This window comes from Bubalus bubalis, chromosome 3 (genome assembly GCF_019923935.1).
Source record: "Bubalus bubalis isolate 160015118507 breed Murrah chromosome 3, NDDB_SH_1, whole genome shotgun sequence".
In the NCBI taxonomy this organism is placed as follows: Eukaryota; Metazoa; Chordata; class Mammalia; order Artiodactyla; family Bovidae; genus Bubalus; species Bubalus bubalis.
The window spans coordinates 28740221-28761602 of NC_059159.1; the positions used below are offsets into that span (position 1 = coordinate 28740221).

At 54.0% G+C, this 21382-nt stretch overlaps 1 protein-coding gene across 1 annotated transcript; it reads right to left on the minus strand.

Annotated features, from left to right (window-relative positions):
• Positions 1-573: 573 nt before the first annotated feature.
• Positions 574-21251, minus strand: TOP3A (DNA topoisomerase III alpha). Its single transcript, XM_006048856.3, has 19 exons — positions 20938-21251; positions 14367-14426; positions 13235-13308; positions 12404-12479; positions 11597-11705; positions 10948-11091; positions 10674-10844; positions 10419-10519; positions 9931-10005; positions 8770-8852; positions 8063-8270; positions 7038-7223; positions 6828-6957; positions 5748-5861; positions 5500-5665; positions 4763-4903; positions 4074-4196; positions 2847-3526; positions 574-1805 (listed from the first exon to the last, which is right to left on the minus strand). Exons 1-19 carry the CDS (start codon positions 21115-21117, stop codon positions 1627-1629), a joined length of 3000 nt encoding a protein of 999 aa, XP_006048918.1. The 5' UTR covers positions 21118-21251; the 3' UTR covers positions 574-1626.
• Positions 21252-21382: the final 131 nt, after the last annotated feature.

The following is a 21382-nucleotide window of genomic DNA, read 5'->3' on the forward strand; positions in this document are numbered from 1 at the left end:
CTGCCCAGCATCCTGGGAGGCCTGTGTGGAAAGCTCCCTCCCAGTGTCCACCCATCTGTGTGTGATGGTCTCACCACCTGGGCTGACAGCAACCCTGCCCCCAGAACCTGACTACCCTGTGAAGGCCCAGCCCAGGACCCCCAGTCCCACTCGGCATTTCTGGTCCTGGTGGGCACGGGAGCTCCCTGTGGAGAGATTGCAACCTACAGATGAGTTGAAGTTCGCATCCTTCAACTCAACAGCAAAAGCACAAACCACCCCACTGAAAAACGGGCAAAGGTCTTAAAAAGACCTTTCATTTCTCCAAAGAAACATGAAAGGCCACGTGAGTGGTGAAAAGCACGCCCAACTGCAGTGGTCACTGGGGATATGCAAATCAAAGCCACGAGATGCCACCTCAGGCCTACCAGGATGGCAATATGGGCAAGGGCATGTCAGCAAGGATGTGGAGAAAGGGGAACTCTGGTGAGAAGGTAAAATGGTACAGCTGCTGTGGAGAGCTTAGTGCATAGAATTAAATGACCCAGCAACCCCACTCTTAGGTGTAGATCCCAAAAAATACAGGTGTTCAAATAACTTGCACACAGAAGTTTACAGCTATACTGCTCCCAACAGCCAGGCGGTGGAAACAGCCCCGTGTCCATCAACTGATGACGAGTGAACACAGCAGACTAGCTCAGTCAGAAAATCACAGAAGGCACTGCTGCGTGACCATGAGGGCACCCCAGGAGACAGGCGCCGAGAGGGAAGCAGAGAGGGGCCACGACTGTGTGGCTGTTTATGTGAGATGGTCAGCACAGGTGAAAACCAAAGGGACAAAGTGGACTGGGCCACTGGGCTAAGACCAACACCCAGTGACCAGAGGCTCCAGGAGCAGTTCTGGGCAGCCCACTGTCCAATCCAGGTGTGAGGGCTGGTCTGAGGGAAGGGTTTGGGGCCAGGAGTCCCAGAACAGGTTGCTGCTTCAGCAGCCATACAACTCAGTCACGCTCAGCTCACTCCTGCTTATCATCTGAGCTGCAGAGCAAAGTCCACCGACTCCCGCTCAGCTCCATGGTTCTTGGGAGGCAGAAACGGCAGCATCTGCACCAGTTCTTCTTTGCCCCAAAGGACAGTGGTGGAGCTGGGGGAGGCAAGGCAGGTCAGCACTGCCCAGTGTCCTGCCAAACTTCCCCAGACGCTACACCATCATCTGCCAGGGTCAAGGGGCTGGATTCTTTACTGAGGCACCTGAGCTGTGGGGCATCCTAGCTGCAGCTTCTTAATAAAGAGGCAAAAACCTTCCGCAGACACAACCTCCAAACAGGAGCCTCTCCCTGGCATCCCACCCTTTCTCAGGCCATCTGTGGGTGGAAGCCCCTTGCAGACAGGGCCAATGTCCACTAAGGCGCTGACAGCACAGCCCCTTGGAGTCACAGAAGGCAGCCTCTGTGGCTGCTCAGCCGTAGACAAGGCTGTTCCTGGGTCCCGCACACAGGGCCACTGTCCAGCAGAGAGAGATCTGGACCCGGACTCAACAAACAGGCCAAACCCCAAGAGCTGATGGTGGACCCTGAGAAACAACTTGCTTCCTAAGACATAAGGGTGGGGAAGAAGGGCAGGGGGCCCCCTCAGCCCGATGCTGCCTCATCTGTTCTGAGGACAGAAGGGACGGGTATGTCCAGGCTGGTGGCAAAGGCTGCACTTCCGGGGTTTCTTGGCTGCAGATCCTGTGTCTGAGGAGCCGGCCCGAGGCCTCTTGCTTCTGGCCTCCAGCCCCTGGGTTCCTTTCCTGCTTCCTGGCCAGAGGGGGCCTCCGAGGGTCCCTGTGGGGAGAATGGGAGGTTGCTGAGTGCAGACGGTAATGCCCTCCGAGAGCCTTGCCACCGTGGCCTTGGTTAGGGGCCCATGTCACCTCATGTGCAGAGACAGGGACCTATTAGGCAAGCCACCCGATCGCGTGTGGATGTGACAAAGACACGCCGGCTGTAACCAACACTCGCTCCCGCCCGCCGTGCGAGGAGCCTGAGCTCTGGACCCTCCCTGTCCCTCAGGAGCCTCACAGCATCGACTGCCCCGTCACCCAGGACCAAAGACACCACCTCCTCCCAACAGGAGACCCTAACGCCTGCCGTGCGGGAGGTGGTCCAGCCCTGATGCCTCCTACAGACAGACTGCCTCCTACAAGGCAGACGTGGGTCCCTTGGAGCAGTGGTGTCTCCAACCCCTGGCCTGCACCCAGGCTCTGGGCTCTTCCTGTGTGTGCAGACCTGCCACGTATGTGTCAGGATCACAGCTGTAGGTTAATAGGAACGAGAGAAAGGGAGAAGGCGCCCATCTTACTGAGTAAACAGGCTGAGAAACCACACCAAACGGCTCAAGGACATACAGACATACAGGGCCATTCAGTCTCTCTCAGACACATGACCAGGTACCTGCTGTGTTCCAAGATGGCCGGGTACCTTCAGGTACCTCGTCTACCTTGACCCTCTGTCTGGGCAGTGGTTCTCCCCACACCCATCTGCGGGGGGCCGACTCAAACCACGTAACGTGGGGCAGGTTCCAAACGTCAGGGACAGGGCTTCCGTCTTACTACACCAGGCCCCGACACAGACCCTGCCAGCTTCACAAAGGTAGGAGGGACTCCCAGGTCAGGCCCCACTGTGGGGATCCCAACAGGCCACGTGGCCAGTGTTGGGCTTCATGGTCCCTGTCTGGGAGGCACGACCACAACCACCACCCAACGGAGACAAGAGCAGCTGTACATGGAGTATTGTGCAGTGCCGGGCATCTGCCCGGGGCAGAGCAGGCTGCCCGTGACCCCGAGGGTGTGAAGTCCTGGTAGGGAGGGCAGCCCCACCCCTCACCTGGGGCCACGTTCTCGTCCACCCACTGGAAGAAGCCGCACTGGTGCTCACGGGGCTGGGCACATGTGTGGAACTGGCGGCCCTGGTTGGGCCCCTCCTTCTGCACGGTGCGTGTGACAGCCGGCTGGCCACACAGGCAGGATGCGCCACCGCTGCCGGGCCTGCTGGACCCGCCCGGGAGAGCCCCTGAGCCCGGGGGGTGTTCCAGGGGGCCGCCTGGGGGTCTGGACGCTGAGGAGGGAGGCCCGGCTCCTGGGTGGCCGCTGTCAGCCCACAGAAAGAAGCTGCAGCCGCCACTGCCGCACTTGTAGAACTGGCGGCCCTGGTTGGGGCCCTCCTTCCGGACGGTGAGCAGCAGGGCCTCCTGGCCACAGTTGCAGGTCACCGAGTTGCTCTCACTCTCAACGGCGGGTGGAGGCAGAGTCCTGGTCAAAGCCTTCGAGGGTCTGGTGACGGGGGGCCGGGGCTGGCCCTGCTGGCCACTGTCCATTCTGTTCAGGGACTGGCTAGCCTGCAGGTAGCCGGAGGTCTGGCTGGCAGGCTGGCTGACTCGGGGGGCGCCCTGTGAGAACCTGAGGGCCAGGATCTCCCTCAGGGTCTCGTCACACCCGCCAATGCAGCCGACAAATTCTAGGGGCATGGTTGGGGGCAGGCTGCCTCGTTTAAACTTGAACTTCAACCTGTGAGAACAGAAGATGACAAGGCACTCAATCCTTGGGTTAAGAGTCTTCTCCTGGGTCCACAGGGAGCTGTCCCCCACCCCCACCCCAGGGAAGCCACACAAGGCACAGCCACCTGGCCCTCCAGTCGTCACAAGAGGGAGGAGGGGGCTGGGGGTGTGGGCTCTAGGACCCAGTCAACCGCCCACACCAAGGTGCCCCTGAAAAGTGCCTGTCCTCGGGCCCCAGTGCAGCAAGGTCCAGGGCCTCTTGGTGTATGGCTTGGTAATGGAGCCCAGCAGCAAGCGGCTCTGCCCTACTGTTAACCCAAATGTTACTCTGGCAACATCGGAACACAAGCTGTTCTCATTTTTTTGCTTTGAAAATAAATAAATTGTATCCTAAAGACCTATCTGTTAGTATGCAATTGTTACAAATTAACAAATATTTAAAAACCTGCTTTCACTTTGAGAATGTGGTAAATCCTCATAAGCATAAGTTCTCTGAGATTCTTGTGATTTCTGACACATGACCAAAGGTCCAAGGGCCAATCGAGCGTCCATCTCACCTGTAAACTGGGTGCGGCTGGCACACTGGGCACACGCTCACATCCCTGCTGGCCTCCAGCACGCTGTCCGGGAACCAGATGGCCGACCGACACTCAGGGAAGCCCGTGCAACCGAGGTAAAACCTGGGGAGCAAGGCCGGGTCAGACAGGCGGCCCCGACGCTGGACGGTGCCATCGGTGGGGACACTTCTGTCTGATCACAGGTGATACTCAAGCTTCTGGAGACATGGTCCGTGACACCAAGTGATGGGAGGCCCAGCCTGCACTTGTGTCCCTGAAACCCCCTCAATCACTGCTGATGCTGTCTCCTGATGAGAAACCACCAAGCCGCCACCAGCGCCCAGACTGAAGTGGGGCCTGGCTGCCCAGGGTGCCCTCCGAGCCCCCAGCTGGACGCGCCTCAAAGAACGCAGGCCTCACCCTCCTGCAGCTCTGTGAGGAGCAGACGGGCTCAGTGGGTCACTGATCAGGAGGAGTGCGCCACCGTCCATGGAGCATTGTCCATCCCCAGGGGACAAGCCCTGCCTCTACCAGCCCTCAATTCCCACAAGGCCTCACACCCGAGGCCACCATTTCAGCACCAGCACAGTCTGGGCTTTTAAATAGGACACAGAACCAGAGGATGGGCCTGCATGGCAGTACTGGGCCTCAGGGGTGGGGGTGGGGGTGAGGCATAGCCAGACACTGACCCGCCGCTCTTCCTGGTCTTGAGAACCATGTCCCGGCTGCACTGAGGACACTTCCTGATGGGCTCAGGCACAGCCGGGAGGGCGTCCTGTGGGGCTACCTCTGTAGCTGCCCCGAAGTACTGGGACAAGGCCTCGTCCAACCTGAGGAAACGGAGAGCATTTCAAGTCAGGCGCCCATCACGCACGTGTGACTCACACAGCATTCTCCCATGAACCGGGCCATGTGGGCCACATGGCCTGCTCCCGAGGTGGCCGCTCCTGGGAGTGATCCAGCTGCAGGCAGGTGCCCCTGCCTCACCACCTGCCCCACAGCAAGCAGACCTTAGGCCATGCACACACTCCAGATGGTCTGGAATCAAGTCTAAATGGCTCATGCATTTCTTTTCAAAATTGGCACAGAGTAAAAAAATGTGTTATTTCCAACAGAATACATAGACACGCTACCGGCCACAGGCACCCCTGAAGGCCCAAGAAAACGGGGCACACGCCCACACCTGGTGCACCCACAGGCAAACCACCGCCTGCTAACTCAGGATGGGATGGAGATGGTGTGTCTAAAGCCCAGAATGACTGGACCAGACCCTCCTGGCTGCGGCTGCCAGGCTGACAAGGCTCTGGTGTGAGGAGCCAAACAAACGGATGGAGAGAAGGGAAACTGCAGGCGGGGTGAGTGCCCGGCAAGGCCACAGTGCACGGAGCAGCCATCCCCAGGGCCTAGCGGGCCGGCCAGCACTCACTTCCTGGCTTTGGCCACGGCTTCAATGAACACCTGCTTGTACTTCTGCACCTGCTGATGCAGGACCACCAGCTTGTCCTTCTTTCCCTCACAGATGAGCTTCAGGTCAGCCTCCAGCTCGGCCCGCAGATCAGGCTTGGACATCTCGTAGCCCATGGAGTCATAGCCTGTGGACAAGAGTGGCGTCATGTGGCCTGGATACACTGTGGGGCTTCGTGACCATCACCCCCAAAGCCCCCAGCTCCTCACCTTCCACAAGCCCCATGCCCAGATGCCCAGGGAGAAAGCGCTTGTCTGGCGTGAGCCCGACGTACATCCGGGCCTTGATGGTCTCGATGTGCTCGGCGTGTGTGGCATCCGTACCTGCAGGCCACTCCCGTCACTCAGGCTCATCCTTAGCCCCCAGCCCCACAGGCCCCTTCCTCTGCCTGGACTTCCTACTCCAGGGGACACAACTCCACTCAGAGCCAGCCGTGCAAAAGCCTCGGCAGCAACCTCACCTCTCCTTCACACCCACTCACTCCAGCAGTCACATCCTGCTGTAAATCCCCTGTAAGCTCCTCCCCCACCTCCCCCTGCAGTGAGGGCTGGGGCCCTGCCCTGCTCCACCCTCTCCCTATGCCACCACCCCTTGTGGCGCTGGTCGCCCTGGACTCAGCTGCCCTTAGAGCTGTGGTGAAAACTGAGGGGCAGCAGGTCAGTCACAAGGAACCCACCTGTAAAGCCTGGGCCACAGGACTAATGGGAAAAAGTATTCTGGCCCAGTTTCTTTAAGAAAAAAAAAAAATCTGATTTTTAAACAACTATGGGAAATACTTTATCAGAAGCTAAGCACATGGTCATCCATGGAGAACCCAAGAGGCAGACTCAGATCGCACAGGGGCCCTGCACGTGCTGAGCAGGTGAACAAAACCAAGCGTGTCTGCCAGAAAACAACCGCCACTCTCGGCTGCCAAGCCGCCAACCCCTGATGCTCCTGAAGAGGAAGGTACCCGTTTTTACGTGGGTCTTCACAGTTTTAAACGTTGGTACCTTGCTAAATATAAAACAAAAACCAACAAATCCCTGTGAGGGCCAAGAACACTGGTCAGCGTGGCCCAGGTGAGCCTGAGTGATGGGGAGCACCTGTGTCCACACGCGGACGCACAGGGCCGCGGCCAAGGGCACCGACTGTGGCGTCACCTGGACCCAGGGGCTCACGGCTCACACACTCTGTGTCCTGAGGCAAGCTCTTCACTGCTCCTGAGCCGCCCTTCAGCTATGAAGTACGGAGAAGACAGCCTCCCTTCAGCTAAGGAGTACCAGTTACTATGACGACCAACTACTGACCAATGCCGTGCTTCTCCATGAGGGCAATGAGGTCAGCCTCGGTGAGCAGCTGAGGGGGACTAGTCTCCCCGTCCACCATCTCCACAGTGCTGGGCTGAAAGCAGGTGCCTTGCTCGTAGACAGGGAGGGTCTACAGGGGCAGAGATGCAACGGTCATCCCATCTGGTCCCTGAGCCAGGAACAGGACGGTCCCCCGCCCAGATGCGTCACCTTGTCACTCCAGCGATCATACGGGTACACGTCCAGATAGTTCCGGGCCAGGATCATGAGGCCGTGGGCCACAAAGCGCTCCTGCGCGATGTCGATCTCCACAGTGGTCTCCTGGCCCTGGGCATCCTGCGAGCAGCAGGCCAGGAAGTGGCGGACGATGAGCTCGTACAGTCGCTGCTCATCCCCCTGCGGGCAGAAGAGGAACCCAAGCGCCTCCAGACACTGTCTGGCCAGTGCTGCCTCCCAGCCCAGAGCTCCACACCCGTGTGCAGGGCAGGCAAATCCCCGCTGCTTGTGGGCTCAGGCCCATAAACTTCACAAGTGGAGTCCCCTTCCCTCAAGACTGGAAAGCAACTCCTCTGACGTAAAGCCTGTCTGAGCAGGAAAAAAGGTGAAAGCAAGTTTCCAAGAGGGCCTGTGTATGCAGGACATGCGGCGTGAAGACACTCAGGCAGCCCCAGACCTACCACAAACACAGGGTTCACGGCAACCTCTGCCCTTTCAGTAACTAGAGACACAGTGAGGCCCCCGGCAGGAGCCTGTAAGACGTTCACCCTCAGATCCCAAATCCTCCTCTAAGAACGTCTGCAAGGGAGATGTGACATCCACACACACAGCCACGGTGCAAACGCCTGTTGAATACAATCCTTCAAAGCCAAGCCCAGCAAATCCAGCACACGCACACAACCATCAGATGTCATGCTGCACGACCAGCCCGGACTCGGGGGGAGAAGGTGGGGGCTGTGTGAGGGCTCAGCGAAGGGCCGATTGGTCTGCGGGAGGGTCAGGGAAGCAGTGGAGGGAGGGGACAGCGTGGCGCGGGGCCTGGATAGGCTGTGGGATCCCTCACTGAAGCCAGGCGCAGACTGTGGGAGGAAAGTGTTGATATGACATCTCTTTCCCGCAATGGAAGAGAAATTTTCAGTCACGCTGTTCCTGAAGTCAGAGCCCACAGAGCAGATTCAACCTAGGCCTGAGCCCTGACCTCCTTGTGGTCCCGCGGCAGCGTGGCCAGGAATACCCACCTGCAGGCTGTCAGTGTATTTGGTGGGGTGGATGGGAGGGTGCGCTTGGTCAGACTTATTCCCATTGCGTGGGGTGGGGCCACCACGCTCTAGAATGTTTCGAGCAAAGGCCCCCCAGCGTGGATCCGGGGTCTGCTGCTCCACCAGTGCCGCCAGGTCTAGGTCTTTGGGGAAAATGTTCGTTTCAGTTCGAGGATAGCTGATGTACCTAGACAAGGCCAAACACACACAATGAAAAACGGCTGAACTGACCCAGGAACACTGGTGACCTCAGTAGCAGCCCATCTGATCCAAGACGTTGCAGTGCCCAACGCTGGGGAAGTCCTGAGACGAGACCCCAAGGGGAGGAGCAGCAGGCACTCCGTGGGTCACTCCAAGGGGTCAGAGCTGGTTCCAGGCCACCCACCCTAGCCCCGCCCTCCCACAGGCACACAAGTGCCAAATGTGCCGCCTGCCCCTGCCAGGGTGCCCGCGCCCCGTCTATGAGAGGTCAACAGCGGGATCTGAACGTACTCTGTGGGATCTTATTTCAGGTTGTAAGTGACTCTGACATGCCCTTTCCATCAGAAAAGAAGACAAGGCCAAAGTCTCTCCACGGAGAGCTGGTGACATCTAGACAGTCTGGTTTCCCCACGAGCTCAAGTTCTAAGATGCTTCACCCTAATTTAGACGCATCAAACTCTTCCCAAACGAGGACTCAGGCTTACCCTTGGGTGTAGAGCTTTTCTGCAATCCTCATGGTTTCTTTAGCATTTATCCTCAACTTCCGAGATGCCAGCTTCTCCAGCTCCTGTCAGACGTGTGACAGAGCATGGGTCAGAGAACACAACATCCACACCCTCTTCTTCAGCACCCCTTGGCCATCACCCTGGCTGCGTCACACACGTGTAAAAGGCTGTGCTGTGGAAGGATTCCAGGCCCGTCAGGCAGTCAGGCCACAGCCCAGGGGTTGTCGGACTCTGAGTGCAGAAGCCAGAATGAGTGGGGACAGGAGTGGACACACTCCTGGGCACAGGCACTAAGGGATCTGACGAGGAGGGCTGGACAGGGGCGGGGCCAGGAACTGCATTTCTAACAAGGGGCTAAAGGACTTATTCCACTGCCGCAGTCTGAAACCTGCACTCTGGGGACACCATCCAGACCTCGGGGCCTCTGCTGGTGACAAACATTCATGCAGGCATTCAGGGGATCATCAGCTATCCCTTCCCTTGGTGGGGGGGAGCTCTGAAAATGCTGCTGGCTACATATCTGAGCACATCAACCAGCAAGGGATGACGCCCGTAGGTCCACTGCACACAGCCTGTAACCCATACTGCCCCTGCCGTCCCACAGGCTCCACCTTCAGAGTGAACATACCCTGAACTCTCCTGAAGAGTGGGGACTGGGAAGCGGCACCCTAAGGTGTCCTGCTAGGCGGCTTTTCCTGGGGTCACAAAATTTGAGACGCCTTATTTGGGGGCAGGTTCATAAACTGGGTATGCAAAACGAGGTTTACACAGATGATGCAGAAACAAAGAAAATGCTTTTCCACTTTGGTGGAAAAAACTAGCTACTCCAATAACAATGCTGTTAAAAAAGACAGGGAAAACAGAGGACAACACCAAAACCACAGCAACAACCACCCAAGGATGGGACGCGTCGGTGACTTCTCTCCCTGCTCGTTCCCCACACCCCATACGGAGCAGTTACGACATGTTTATTAGCTGCTCGAGCACGTCCTGCTCTGGGGTCTGTTTTCCTTCCTGCGCGGCACCAGGATGACAGATGCCCCTGGGCACCTTCAGCAGCAGAAGCCGGTGCCCCCCACGGAAGCCAGGGCTCCTTGGGGCTGGCACAACTCCCCCCACCAACTCCCATCCAGAACGTACCACAGTGTCCAGAGCTTGAGGCCTCCACTTGCTCTTGGCTTTGGACCTGACCTCTACCACCGTCGCCCTGGGATCCTGGGAAGATAGGGAAAGCTGAGGTCACCATGACCGGCCAAGAATCTTCCCTAGCTCTCAGGGCCTGCAGAGCACCTGCTTCTACCCAGTTCCCCAGCTTCCAGCTCCAGGATCTGCGGTTCCTGGCTAGCCTAGCGGGTCCTTATCTGCCTCTGGCGAGAGTGCACTGTTTTGGGACAGATTCCAGCTACACATTTATTAACATTCCTGGTTTCACCTGAAAGTTCTACAAGTCTTTCCTTCCACAGTCAAAACTGTTTCATGGGGTCTTACTGGTGCCAAAAGCTGATGTCCTGAGATGCATGCTGAACACTGCAGTCCCGTGGGACACAGGACAGAGAGGAGCAGCTTGGGAAGTCCCGGGACAGTCTTCCCAAATCACCACCTTCTTAGACCTTCTCAGACCTTCTCACCTCCATGCACATCTGGTAGAGGACGAGGCATGCCGTGTGATTGAAGAGACGATGCCTTTTCCAGCTGAACTCTACCACGCCATCCCTGTGGTCATGAGTCACTGTTGGAGACAGGAAGGCCATGACTCGGGGAGAGAGGCCCATCACAGGGACAGCAAGAGCCACCTCAGACACATGACAAGGGGGCGAAGACGGTGAGGCACAAACCACCCCCTGGACCAGCACCCGGGCTGTCCCACAGGCCCCGGCCCACACCTCGGATCTTGTGGAAGACTTCCGGCACAAATGCCTGAATGGCTTTGAACCTCTCCACCACGAACCCCAGGGTGGGGAACTGGCAGCTGCCGTAGCTGATAAGCTGCTCCGCCAGCACCTCGGGGAAGATCTTCTGCAATCGCAGCGTCTGGAACCTGGTGAAGGCTGCCCCTGGTAGAGAGGACGGACGGAAGTAAGACACCACAGATGGCCAAGGTCACGGCTGGATGCGCACCCAAGCCCCGGCCCCCCACCCCCATAGCCCCCTCCTCACCGATCCGCAGGTCCAACTCCTGCCTCACATCCACAGCATCGCTCACTCTCTGGTCGGGCTCCGTCAGGTTTTCACATGCCGTCCGGACGGCGCGGGCGGTGATCTCGGAGAAACGGGCTCGCAGCACCTGCAGGCTGGGCTTCACTGCACAACAGAGGGGGCACAGGGCAGGCTGGTCACACGGGCTCGCTGCTCCCAAACCACCCTGAACCCTGAGGGGGTGAACCAGTCCAAGAGGCTGTGGTGTCCAACTTCACTGGTTCAGTTAAATTAGCCATGTGCTGCCTAAGAGGGAAGCCTTGTGGTGGCCAGGCTGAGAGCTGTCAGAAACAGGGGCTGAATGCATCTCAGCAACCAGGTGAAGCAGCCTGGTGAGCCTCACAAGAACGCCCATGTCCCTTGCTGTCTTGGGCCTTTAGGGAAAAGCACCCCCACTCTCTGAAGCCCAACAGTGGCCTTCAAGTCACCCTCTCACTTACCTGAAATCATTCAGCGGATGTCAATGGTTATTTAATGTCCAGGCATCATACAGCCTGGACCAAACAGGCAACAAGCCCTGGGCTGTGGGGGCCAAGCCCTGACACACGCCTGGTGAGTCTGGCAGGGGGACCTGGGCTGAGCACCACCCACTGTGGCCTCAGATACTCACCGGCCTTGCACACATGGATGACCTCAAACCCAATGTTTTCACCCTCTCTGTCGCAGTCGGTCCAAATCACCAGGGCCTGGCATTGCTGGGCCTCTCGCTCCAGAGTTTTCTGAAACGCCCGGTTGGGATAAGAGGGTAAGAGCAGGCCCTGTGGAACGATCGCCCAACAGCTCTGCACTGGACCTGCCCACTGCTGGCGAGGCTCCTTGAGATGCCAGCTCGGTGAGGCCTGTCCCCACCGGGGGCACTGAGGAGGCTAGGTCACCAGAGCAGCCAGCCTGCCCGGGAGCTCCTAGAAGACAGCGTTTATACCGTGACATCCATGTGAGGAGCCCAGAAACTTGCCTCTAACACACACTTTCAGCTCTAGGAGTTCTGACCATGTCCTGGGTTAAAAAAAAAAAAAAAAATCAACCCTGAATTGAGATTCATTCCAAGAAGGGCCCCCAGTCGGGAGTGAACCAAGGACAGGTGCCCCAACAGCCTGAGAAAGCAGAGCTCAGGGCCAGATGGCCACTCAGGGGCTGCACTCTCCCTCCAGTGCGGGGAGCAGGAGCTACTCTGACAGAAGCACGCTCATCCCCAAGATCTCCTCAGGCGGCCACAGTCCACAAAAATGCTCACCCGGGCCCTCAGCCACTCAGCCGAAGTGGCCTCACCTCTACAGAAAGGATGGAAGTGTTTTAAACCATGGTGCCTTGTTTAGTGGAAAACCTCAGTTCTAATGCCATCAAAATACAGAAACCTCTCCATTTAATTATGTGGTGGTTGTTCAACTGCAGGGCCACACGTCTCCCAAGATCCTACCTTGATGTCTACAAAATTCTCTGGGCAGTACTTTTCAATGTCTGCTTCAAAGAGGACAAGAGGATTGCAGCTCTGCCTGGAAAGGAAAACACAAAATCCTAACTCAGCGCAGGAGGGAGAAAGCCATCCCAGTGCCCTGGTGGTGCGTTCCCACCAGACACAGGCCCCGAGAAAAAGCCAGAGGACATGAGTGAGACTGTGACCTTCGGAGAGGCACTTCCCCTGGGGATTAACAGGAGCTGCTGAGAAGAAATTCTGGGGCCCTTTCCTGCATATCTGCAACAGGGTAAACGCAACCCAAGGTCTGGGTGGGGAGTTCCCTAGTTGTCCAGTGGCTAGGACTTGGCATTTTCACTGTACAGCCCTGGTTCAATCCCTGCTCAGTCAGGGGTCTGTGTATTTTGGGGAACACACCTGAAAGCGTGTATTTATTCTAAGCATGAGGTGAAAATTCACAGCAAACAAGTTAATCCTAGGTCACTGCCATGGTATCTGTGGTTTGTGTCTTCCTAGATTCACAGGCTGGAATCCCAACAACTGTGGGATGGTGCCAGAAGGTGGGGTCTCCAGGAGGCCACTTGAGCTCTTTTAAGGGGCCCTGGCCGGCTCTCAAGACCATCTAGCGCTCCGACCTCTGGCCTCTGTAAGTGGGAGAAATGTGTTTCTGTCCTGCACAAGACACCCACTGCCTGTGTTTTGCTACGGGAGCCGAATGGACTCAGTCATCTTACTGCTGTAAGTTACCTAACACTGACATGCCTCAGACTTCCCGTGATGCTCTACAGGTCACTGTAATAATCAGAATGTTCTGCCCCCAGGGATTCAACTGACCATTTGCGAAACTGCATCCGGAAATCATGGGCCAGCAAGTGTCCTGAGACTGAGGTCATTACCATGGTGACGTTCTGAATGAGGACAAAATTCACGTTAGCCTTGTTTTTCTTTAAACGTCAAACTTTTTATTTTGTATTGGGGTACAGCCAGTTTAACAATGTTGTGACAGTTCCGGTGAACGGGAAAGGGACTCAGCCACACACAAACATGTATCCATTTCCCCCCCAAACCCCCATCCCATCCAGGCTGGCACATAACACTGGGTAGAGTGCCACGTGATACACAATAGGTCTTTGTTGGTTATCCACTTTACATCAGCCTTTTAGCAATTAGATTTTGCCAAGTCAAAGTAGGGAACTTTTATAACTTCTATCAAAGAGAAAAAAAGTGGTTCTCAGGGGGCTGGGGGGAAGGCAGGATGAATGGGCAGAGCACAGGGGCTTTGGCGGCAGTGAGAATACTCTGCATGGGGTCCTAATAGTGGGTACAGGTACACATTCATGCAAACCCACAGAATGCACAAGAGTGGGGTGAACCCTAATGTCAACTTGGGACTCCGGGTAAAGATGATCTCGTGTATCCCGTCAACTGTAACAAAGGTGCCATCCGAGGGGGTTGCTGGGGGGCTGTGTTGAGGCAGGGTGTGTGTGTGGGAAACCTCTGTACCCTCCTCTTAGCTCTGCTGCGAAGCTAAACACACACACACACACAACCTCCCCAAACCAGCAGACTGAAAAGAAATAAACAAATACAGCTCTTCAAAGCCAAAACCACAGTGATATTAATACCATTCTAATTCTGGCTCCATGATGCCTTTTATATTTAAACTACAGTGTACTAGTTTGTCTCTTGTCATAGACAGCTACATTGGGACCATGTTTTATAAAAAATAGACTTCCTTATGAATTATAAAATGATAACCTGTCACCAGTGATCTTCAGGTCATAGAAACAGTTTTTCTTAAAAGACACTGTATTGTCTACAATGGTCAGGCTAATTCTCCTTGATTAATTCTAAAACACAAGCTCTCTCTTCAGCCATCACTAACACCCCAAGGAATGTACAGCAAGATGGCATGTGAATCCAAAAGCATCCTTCAGCCACAGGATAGAAGCCCTGCAGCACCTACCTGGCCACACAGATGATAATCAAACTCATAGATCTTGTTGAATCTTGAAAGTCCTTCCCTCTAGAAAGTGAAACAAAAATAGAAAAAACTATATAAAGCACATAAAAGACAAACTGAGTCCTCACATAAGGATCAAGCAAACTCCTGCAGAATATTACAAATGCAACAGAACTTCCTACAGATAAATACGAGGCGAAATCACTAGGCCCATTTGTGAAGTGGCCCCTCCACACTCAGGGAAAAGCAGGGGCCTGGTCATGTCGACTGCGGTCAGCGGACATGTTTCTACAGGTGAGACTGGACTTGTCCAAGATCACGTGACAATTACTCCAGACAGGATTACGACGTGTGTCACCAGTTCTCTGTTCTTCACACACATCTCTACTTCCCAGCCATACAACTGCACCAATAAACGGGACCGTGGGCAAGTCATTCACCTTTCTGAACCTCACTTTATTCTGAGTAAAATCATCTGTAAGGTCCCCCTCTCTGGCTTTGAAATCCAGTGAAGCTGTGAGTCCCAGTCAGTCCTGGGAACCAGCCTACACCTGCCTCCTTAGCTGTACTTTTCTGTGAATTGAGACCCTCTCAGAGAAGACCCCAGCCTTCAAAATGGTGTTAAAAGTAACTACATGTATGAGTTTCACACCAACACAGCACATAAGACAAGACACAGGCAAAGTGGGACTCTGGGAACCTGCAAACACCAAGGAGGACTGTGTCCAGAACATTCTCCCCCAGCCTCACACAAATTTTCTGTGTGGAACAATGAGTGCAGATCCCTTCAAGCCACAATGGCAAACTTAAAGTGGGAATTTATTTTCATATCTGATACACCAGTTCACTGGGTCTAGTGCCGCTGCTGCTGCTAAGTCACTTCAGTCATGTCCAACTCTGTGCGACCCCACAGACAGCAGCCCACCAGGCTCCTCTGTCCCTGAGATTCTCCAGTCAAGAATAGTGGAGTGGGTTGCCATTTCCTACAAACTGCAACTGCTGGTTAAGCCCTTTTAGTCCAGAGAAGAGAAACAGGTGAATCAGCAGCATTTCTACCTCTTTCTAAGAACGCATCAAAGCTTCTCAGACAAACTCCTGCATGGGCTCTGATGCGTACCAAGGCCCAGGCTCTCTGGCTGCCACAGGCTGAATCCAGCCAACAGCCTGGCCCCAGCCCAGCCCCCGTGGTGTGTGTCCATGGTCCCCACTTTCCTGGGAACAGTCTTGAAACTGTGTTCTAATCCTCTTCCGGGGGATGCCCTGTCTAACAAGATGTGTGCACCCCAGGGCAAGGCTCTCCCAGGCAGTCTCCGCCAGTGGACTGTCCTGAGGAACTAAAACGTTTTCCTAGCATTTCAAACTTGCCCCTGACCAAATCCCTCTAAGTTCCCAGCTGAGGACAGCACTCAATTATGCATGATTCCATTGACTGGGTGAGCTGCTCAGGAGTGGGCTGCTTAAATTCCAGCAGAGTTCTAGAGCCTAGAGAAAGAAGAAAACTGCGTATACAGACCAAGAAGGTGGCTTCAGCGATCTCTCTGCAGAGCCATCCATGCTGTCAAAATTAGAGAAAACAAACAAACTCCCCCCCAGACACCAGAGCAGTCCCTGTTCTAAGCACTCTGCAGGAAGTGATAACTTTGCTGCCACTGAATTTACAGGACTTCTTCTGACTATAAATCCTCAAAGATCTATGAGTTACTAATAGTGGTCACTGTCCAAGTGGGGCTGCTCTGCTTATACATATTTATGTTCTCTAAACTATCTTCAGTAGTTACTACCATTTAAGCACTACTGTTTAGGAGAAAAAAGGTTTTATCTTAATAGTGAACTTCTCTCAAACACATATATGTTTCTACATATGAGTCTTTTCCATGATGAGTATCTAATTACCTAACATAACTACAACTTGATTTTACCCACTGGTGTCTTTACTTGTTACTTCCATTCTTTTCTATTACTAAGCTGCAAAGGCCATCACCGGATTCTGAGCTCTGCATGTGGATGTCTGGGCTCTTTCTTCAGAATTTATGTCCCTGAAAGGCAGGGATTATGTCATGGGAAGCAACTCCTGTGTGAGGGCTAAATAAGTGAACAGACCCATCTCTGTCTTAGAGAGTGACACGCATGGCAGAGAGGGACAAGCAGCTGGAACGTGACCCATGACAGAGATCCCAGCATCAAGAGCTGTGAAAACACATCTGGAAACAGAGATGGAAATGGATGGAGAGGAGCCTGAGGAAAGACTTCACAAAACAGGTTACTTTACATCACACAGAAAAATTAACCCAAAATGGATCAATGACCTGAATATAAGAGCTAAAACTCTTTTGGTTTGCCAATGGTTTCTTCAGTTCAGTTCAGTTCAGTCGCTCAGTCGTGTTCGACTCTTTGCAACCCCATGAATCGCAGCACACCAGGCCTCCCTGTCCATCACAAACTCCCGGAATTCACCCAGACTCACGTCTATCGAGTCAATGATGTCATCCAGCCATCTCATCCTCTGTCGTCCCCTTCTCCTCCTGCCCCCAATCCCTCCCAGCATCAGAGTCTTTTCCAATGAGTTGGCTCTCTGCATCAGGTGGCCAAAGTACTGGAGTTTCAGCTTCAGCATCATTCCTTCCAAAGAACACCCAGGGCTGATCTCCTTCAGAATGAACTGGATGGATCTCCTTGCAGTCCAAGGGACTCTCAAGAGTCTTCTCCAACACCACAGTTCAAAAGCATCAATTCTTCGGCGCTCAGCCTTCTTCACAGTCCAACTCTCACATCCATACATGACCACAGGAACAACCATAGCCTTGACTAGACGAACCTTTGTTGGCAAAGTAATGTCTCTGCTTTTGAATATGCTATCTAGATTGGTCATACTTAGACATGACAGTAAAAGTATAACCAACAAAAGGAAAATTAGATAAACTGGATGTCACCAAAATTAAACTTTTCTGTATCAAAGAACACTATCAAAAGAGAAAACAACCCACAGAATAGATGAGGACATCTGCAAGTCATACATCTAAGGAGGACCTAGTATCCTGAATATAGAAAGAACTCACAGCTCAATAACAAAAAGACAATTCAAAGCTGGACAAAAGACATGGACAGACATTTCTTCAAAGGCAACAGCAACTAACAAGCATATGAAAAGATGCTCAATGTCATCAGTCACTCGGGAAGCACAAACTAAAACCATAAGATATTTCACACCCACTAATATGGTGGTGGTTTTGACTATGCCAAAGCCTTTGACTGTGTGGATCACAACAAACTGTGGAAAATTCAAGAGATGGGAATATCAGACCACCTGACCTGCTTCCTGAGAAATCTGTATGCAGGTCAAGAAGCAACAGTTAGAACTGGACATGGAACAACAGACTGGTTCCAAATCAGGAAAGGAGTACGTCAAGGCTGTATATTGTTACCCTGCTTATTTAACTTATATGCAGAGTACATTATGAGAAATGCTGGACTGGATGAAGCACAAGCTGGAATCAAGATTGCCAGGAGAAATATCAATAACATCAGATACGCAGATGACACCAACCTTATGGCAGAAAGCGAAGCAGAACTAAAGAGCCTCTTGATGAAAGTGAAAGAGGAGAGTGAAAAAGTTGGCTTAAAACTCAACATTCAGAAAACTAAGATCATGGCATCTGGTCCCATCACTTCATGGCAAATAGATGGGGAAACGGGAAACAGTGACAGACTTTATTTTTGGGGGGGACTCCAAAATCACACTGAGGATGACTACAGCCATGAAATTAAAAGATGCTTGCTCCTTGGAAGAAAAGTTATGGCCAACCTAGACAGCATATTAAAAAGCAGAGACATTACTTTGCCAACAAAGGTCCATCTAGTCAAAACTATTGTTTCTCCAGCAGTCATGTACAGACTGAGAGTTTGACTATAACGAAAGCTGAGTACCGAAGAATTGATGCTTTTGAACTGTGGTGTTGGAGAAGACTCTTGTGAGTCCCTTGGACAGCAAGGAGATCCAACCAGTCCATCCTAAAGAAAATCAGTCCTGAATATTCATTGGAAGGACTGATGCTGAAGCTGAAGCTACAATCCTTTGGCCATCTGATTCGAAGAACTGACTCACTTGAAAAGACTGTGATGCTGGGAAAGATTGAAGGTAGGAGGAGAAGGGGATGACAGAGGATGAGATGGTTGGATGGCATCACTGACTCAACGGACATGAGTTTGAGTAAACTCTGGGAGTTGGTGATGGACAGGGAGGCCTGGCGTGCTGCAGTCCATGGAGTCACAAAGAGTCGGACTGAGTGACTGGACTGACTGAGGATGGTGATAACTGGGCTTCCCAGGTGGTGCTAGTGGTAAAGAATCCGCCTACCCATGCAAGAAACTTAAGGAGTTCAATACCTAGGTTGGCAAGAACCTCTGGAGGAGGGCCTGGCAACCCACCCCAGTATTCTTGCCAGGAGAATCCCATGGACAGAGGATGCTGGAGGGCTCTGGTCCAGGGACTTGCAAAGACTCAGACACAACACAACTGAAGCAACTTAGAACACATCCAGAACAGTGATAATTAAAAAAGGAAAAAGTGTTGACATAATATGAAAAAACTAGGCCATCAATGGAGAAAATATATTATGTTCCAGCCAGTGTGGAAAATAGTTTGACAGTTCCTCAAACAGTTAAAGATAGAATTAATTTATGACCCAGCAATACCACTGCCAGGAATTTACCTCAAAGAACTGAAAACAGGTATTCAAATGAAAATTTGCGTGTAAGCTGTACAGCAGCTCTATTCCCAACAGCCAAAAAGTGGAACCAACACAAATGTCCACCAACTGATGAAAGGATAAACAAAATATGATCTGTCTATACAACGGGATATTATTCAGCTGTAAAAAGAGATGTGGTGCTAACACACGCTACAAAGTGAAGCTTCCAAAAATGCTAAGTAGAAGAAGCCTGACACAAAAGGCCACATATCACATGAATCTCTTCGTATGACATATCCAGAACAGACACATCTTTGGGGACACAAGGCAGATTAGTGGCTCCCAGCGGCTGGGAAGAGTGGGGAAAGGAGGGTGACTGCTTAATGGCTACGGCATTTCCTCTTGGTATGATAAAACCTGGAACTATTATATTAGAGGACAAAACTGGGGGCGTAGTGAACACTGATGAACGGTACCTTCAAGACAGTTGATACTCACCCATGAAACACGTGGCTCTCTCATCCTCTCTTGCTATGCCCACTGGTTCCTTCCCCCAGCACCCCACACTCTCAGCTTTCCAGTTTTGAACTTGCCAAGCTATTTCAAGCCAGTGGGTTGCCTTTTGTACATGTGGTACATGGAGCAAAGTGTAGTTGCTCAGTCGTGTCCGACTCTTTGCGGCCCCATAGACTGTAGCCTACCAGGCTTCTCTGTCCATGGGATTTTCGAGGCAATAGTACTGGAGTGGATTGCCATTTCCTTCTCCAGGGGATCTTCTCAACCCAGGGCTTGAACCCGGGTCTCCCGCATTATAGACAGACGCTTTACAGTCTGAGCCACCAGGGAAGTCTATGTGGTTCTCACTGCCTGGTAAAACTTCAAGACTGAGGTCAAATGTGCACCCAGAAGTGCTGAGTGAGGGCCTGCTGTACTCCACACACATATTGGGTATGAGGAATACAGCAGGGGACCCAACAGCCACAGCTCTTTCCTTCGGAGCTGAGGGTCCATGGAAGGGCGACGGGGACTCGGATGAGATGAGCAACTTGCACAGCACATTATGGAACTGTAACCAGGAGGTGCCTTCCAAGTAGAAAGGGACACAGTGACAGTTTATCACACTGCACCCTGACCCTTCTGGGGGAAAGAAACATGAAGAAAAGGTTCCCCGAAGAAGAGACACTTAAACGGAGGCCGAAGGATACAGAAGTTAGCTGTGTAGACAGGCCAATCTCAAGGAGCCTAGAGCCCTAGGAGTTGGCATAGCCTGGGGCTGGTCACCAGGACGCTCAGCTCTGGGAAAAGGTGATGCTGTCAGCCAGCACCCGTACAACCTCTGCTCCAGTTCCCACCACCTATAGGCAAGAAGCAGAGGCCTGAGGACCCTGAGGTGTTAAGGAAAAGAGAGCAGGAGACTTCCACCCGTGCGCTGAGGTATGTCCAGAAAACCATTTCGGGGCCCACTTTTGTAACTGAGAGCGTCCTGAACAGCTTGTAAGGCCTCCGGTCACCCCCTTCCCAAACCTTTTCACCGTCTCTCTCCTCTGCGCCTCCCGAGGTCCAGAACAGACACTATCTCCACCTCGCTCGCCGGGACAGGGGCTCGGGCGGGTCGCCGCGTCAGATGCACCCAGACCGACGACCCCGCAGGCTCCAGAGCAAGCCAGGGGAGTTCGGCCGGCGGTTCCGCGTCTCAGACCGGCTTGGCACCCGCCGCCGCCGCCCAAGGCGGACCCAAGGTCTCCGAACAAACTAGAGACATTAACTCCGTTTCTAAACGCCCGTCGGTCGTAGCAGGCGCCCGGACGCCCTGCCCCGACGGCGGGGACGCCCGGAGGGAGCAGAGGCCGCTCATCCCCGTCCCGCCCGCCCGGGGACCTCCTCACCCGCCGCATGCGGCCGCCGGACAGCAGGTCGGCTATGCCCTTGGCCGCGTCGTTCTTCTCGGCCACGCAAAGGATTTTCCGCACGCCTCGCAGGGCCACCTCCATGGCGGCGCGAGTCAGGGCCCGAGTACCGGGCCGCGGCAGCCCCCGGAGAGCGCGGTGGGCGGCCGGAAAGATCATCCCCGGGCCCAGTGCATCTGCGGCGCCCGCCCCGGGAACCGGGAATCTCCAGCTGGCCCGCGATCCCGCGCACAGCCCGCTTCCGCCCGCCTTTCAGCCGCTTCCGCCAGCGCTAGTCGCACAGCCCCGTGAACCACAACTCCCAGGCCACCCTGCGCGGCCGCCTCACTGCCCTGCCTTCCCGCTCCGCTCTCGGGAGACGCAGCTCTCCGGTTCGGAAGTTGACGCGGACGTTTCCGGGTCACGCGGCACGACAGCTCGAGTC

What these genes read in the sequence shown, in the direction of transcription:
- TOP3A (XM_006048856.3), bottom strand. Translation starts at nt 21,117, where the DNA reads ATGATCTTTCCGGCCGCCCACCGCGCTCTCCGGGGGCTGCCGCGGCCC. An exon ending in CATCCATGTGTGCAAGGCCG is followed by an intron (nt 11,092 to 11,596) that starts GTGAGTATCTGA and finishes TCTGTTGTGCAG; the next exon opens with TGAAGCCCAGCCTGCAGGTG. An exon ending in GGAGTTGGACCTGCGGATCG is followed by an intron (nt 10,845 to 10,947) that starts GTGAGGAGGGGG and finishes CCTCTCTACCAG; the next exon opens with GGGCAGCCTTCACCAGGTTC.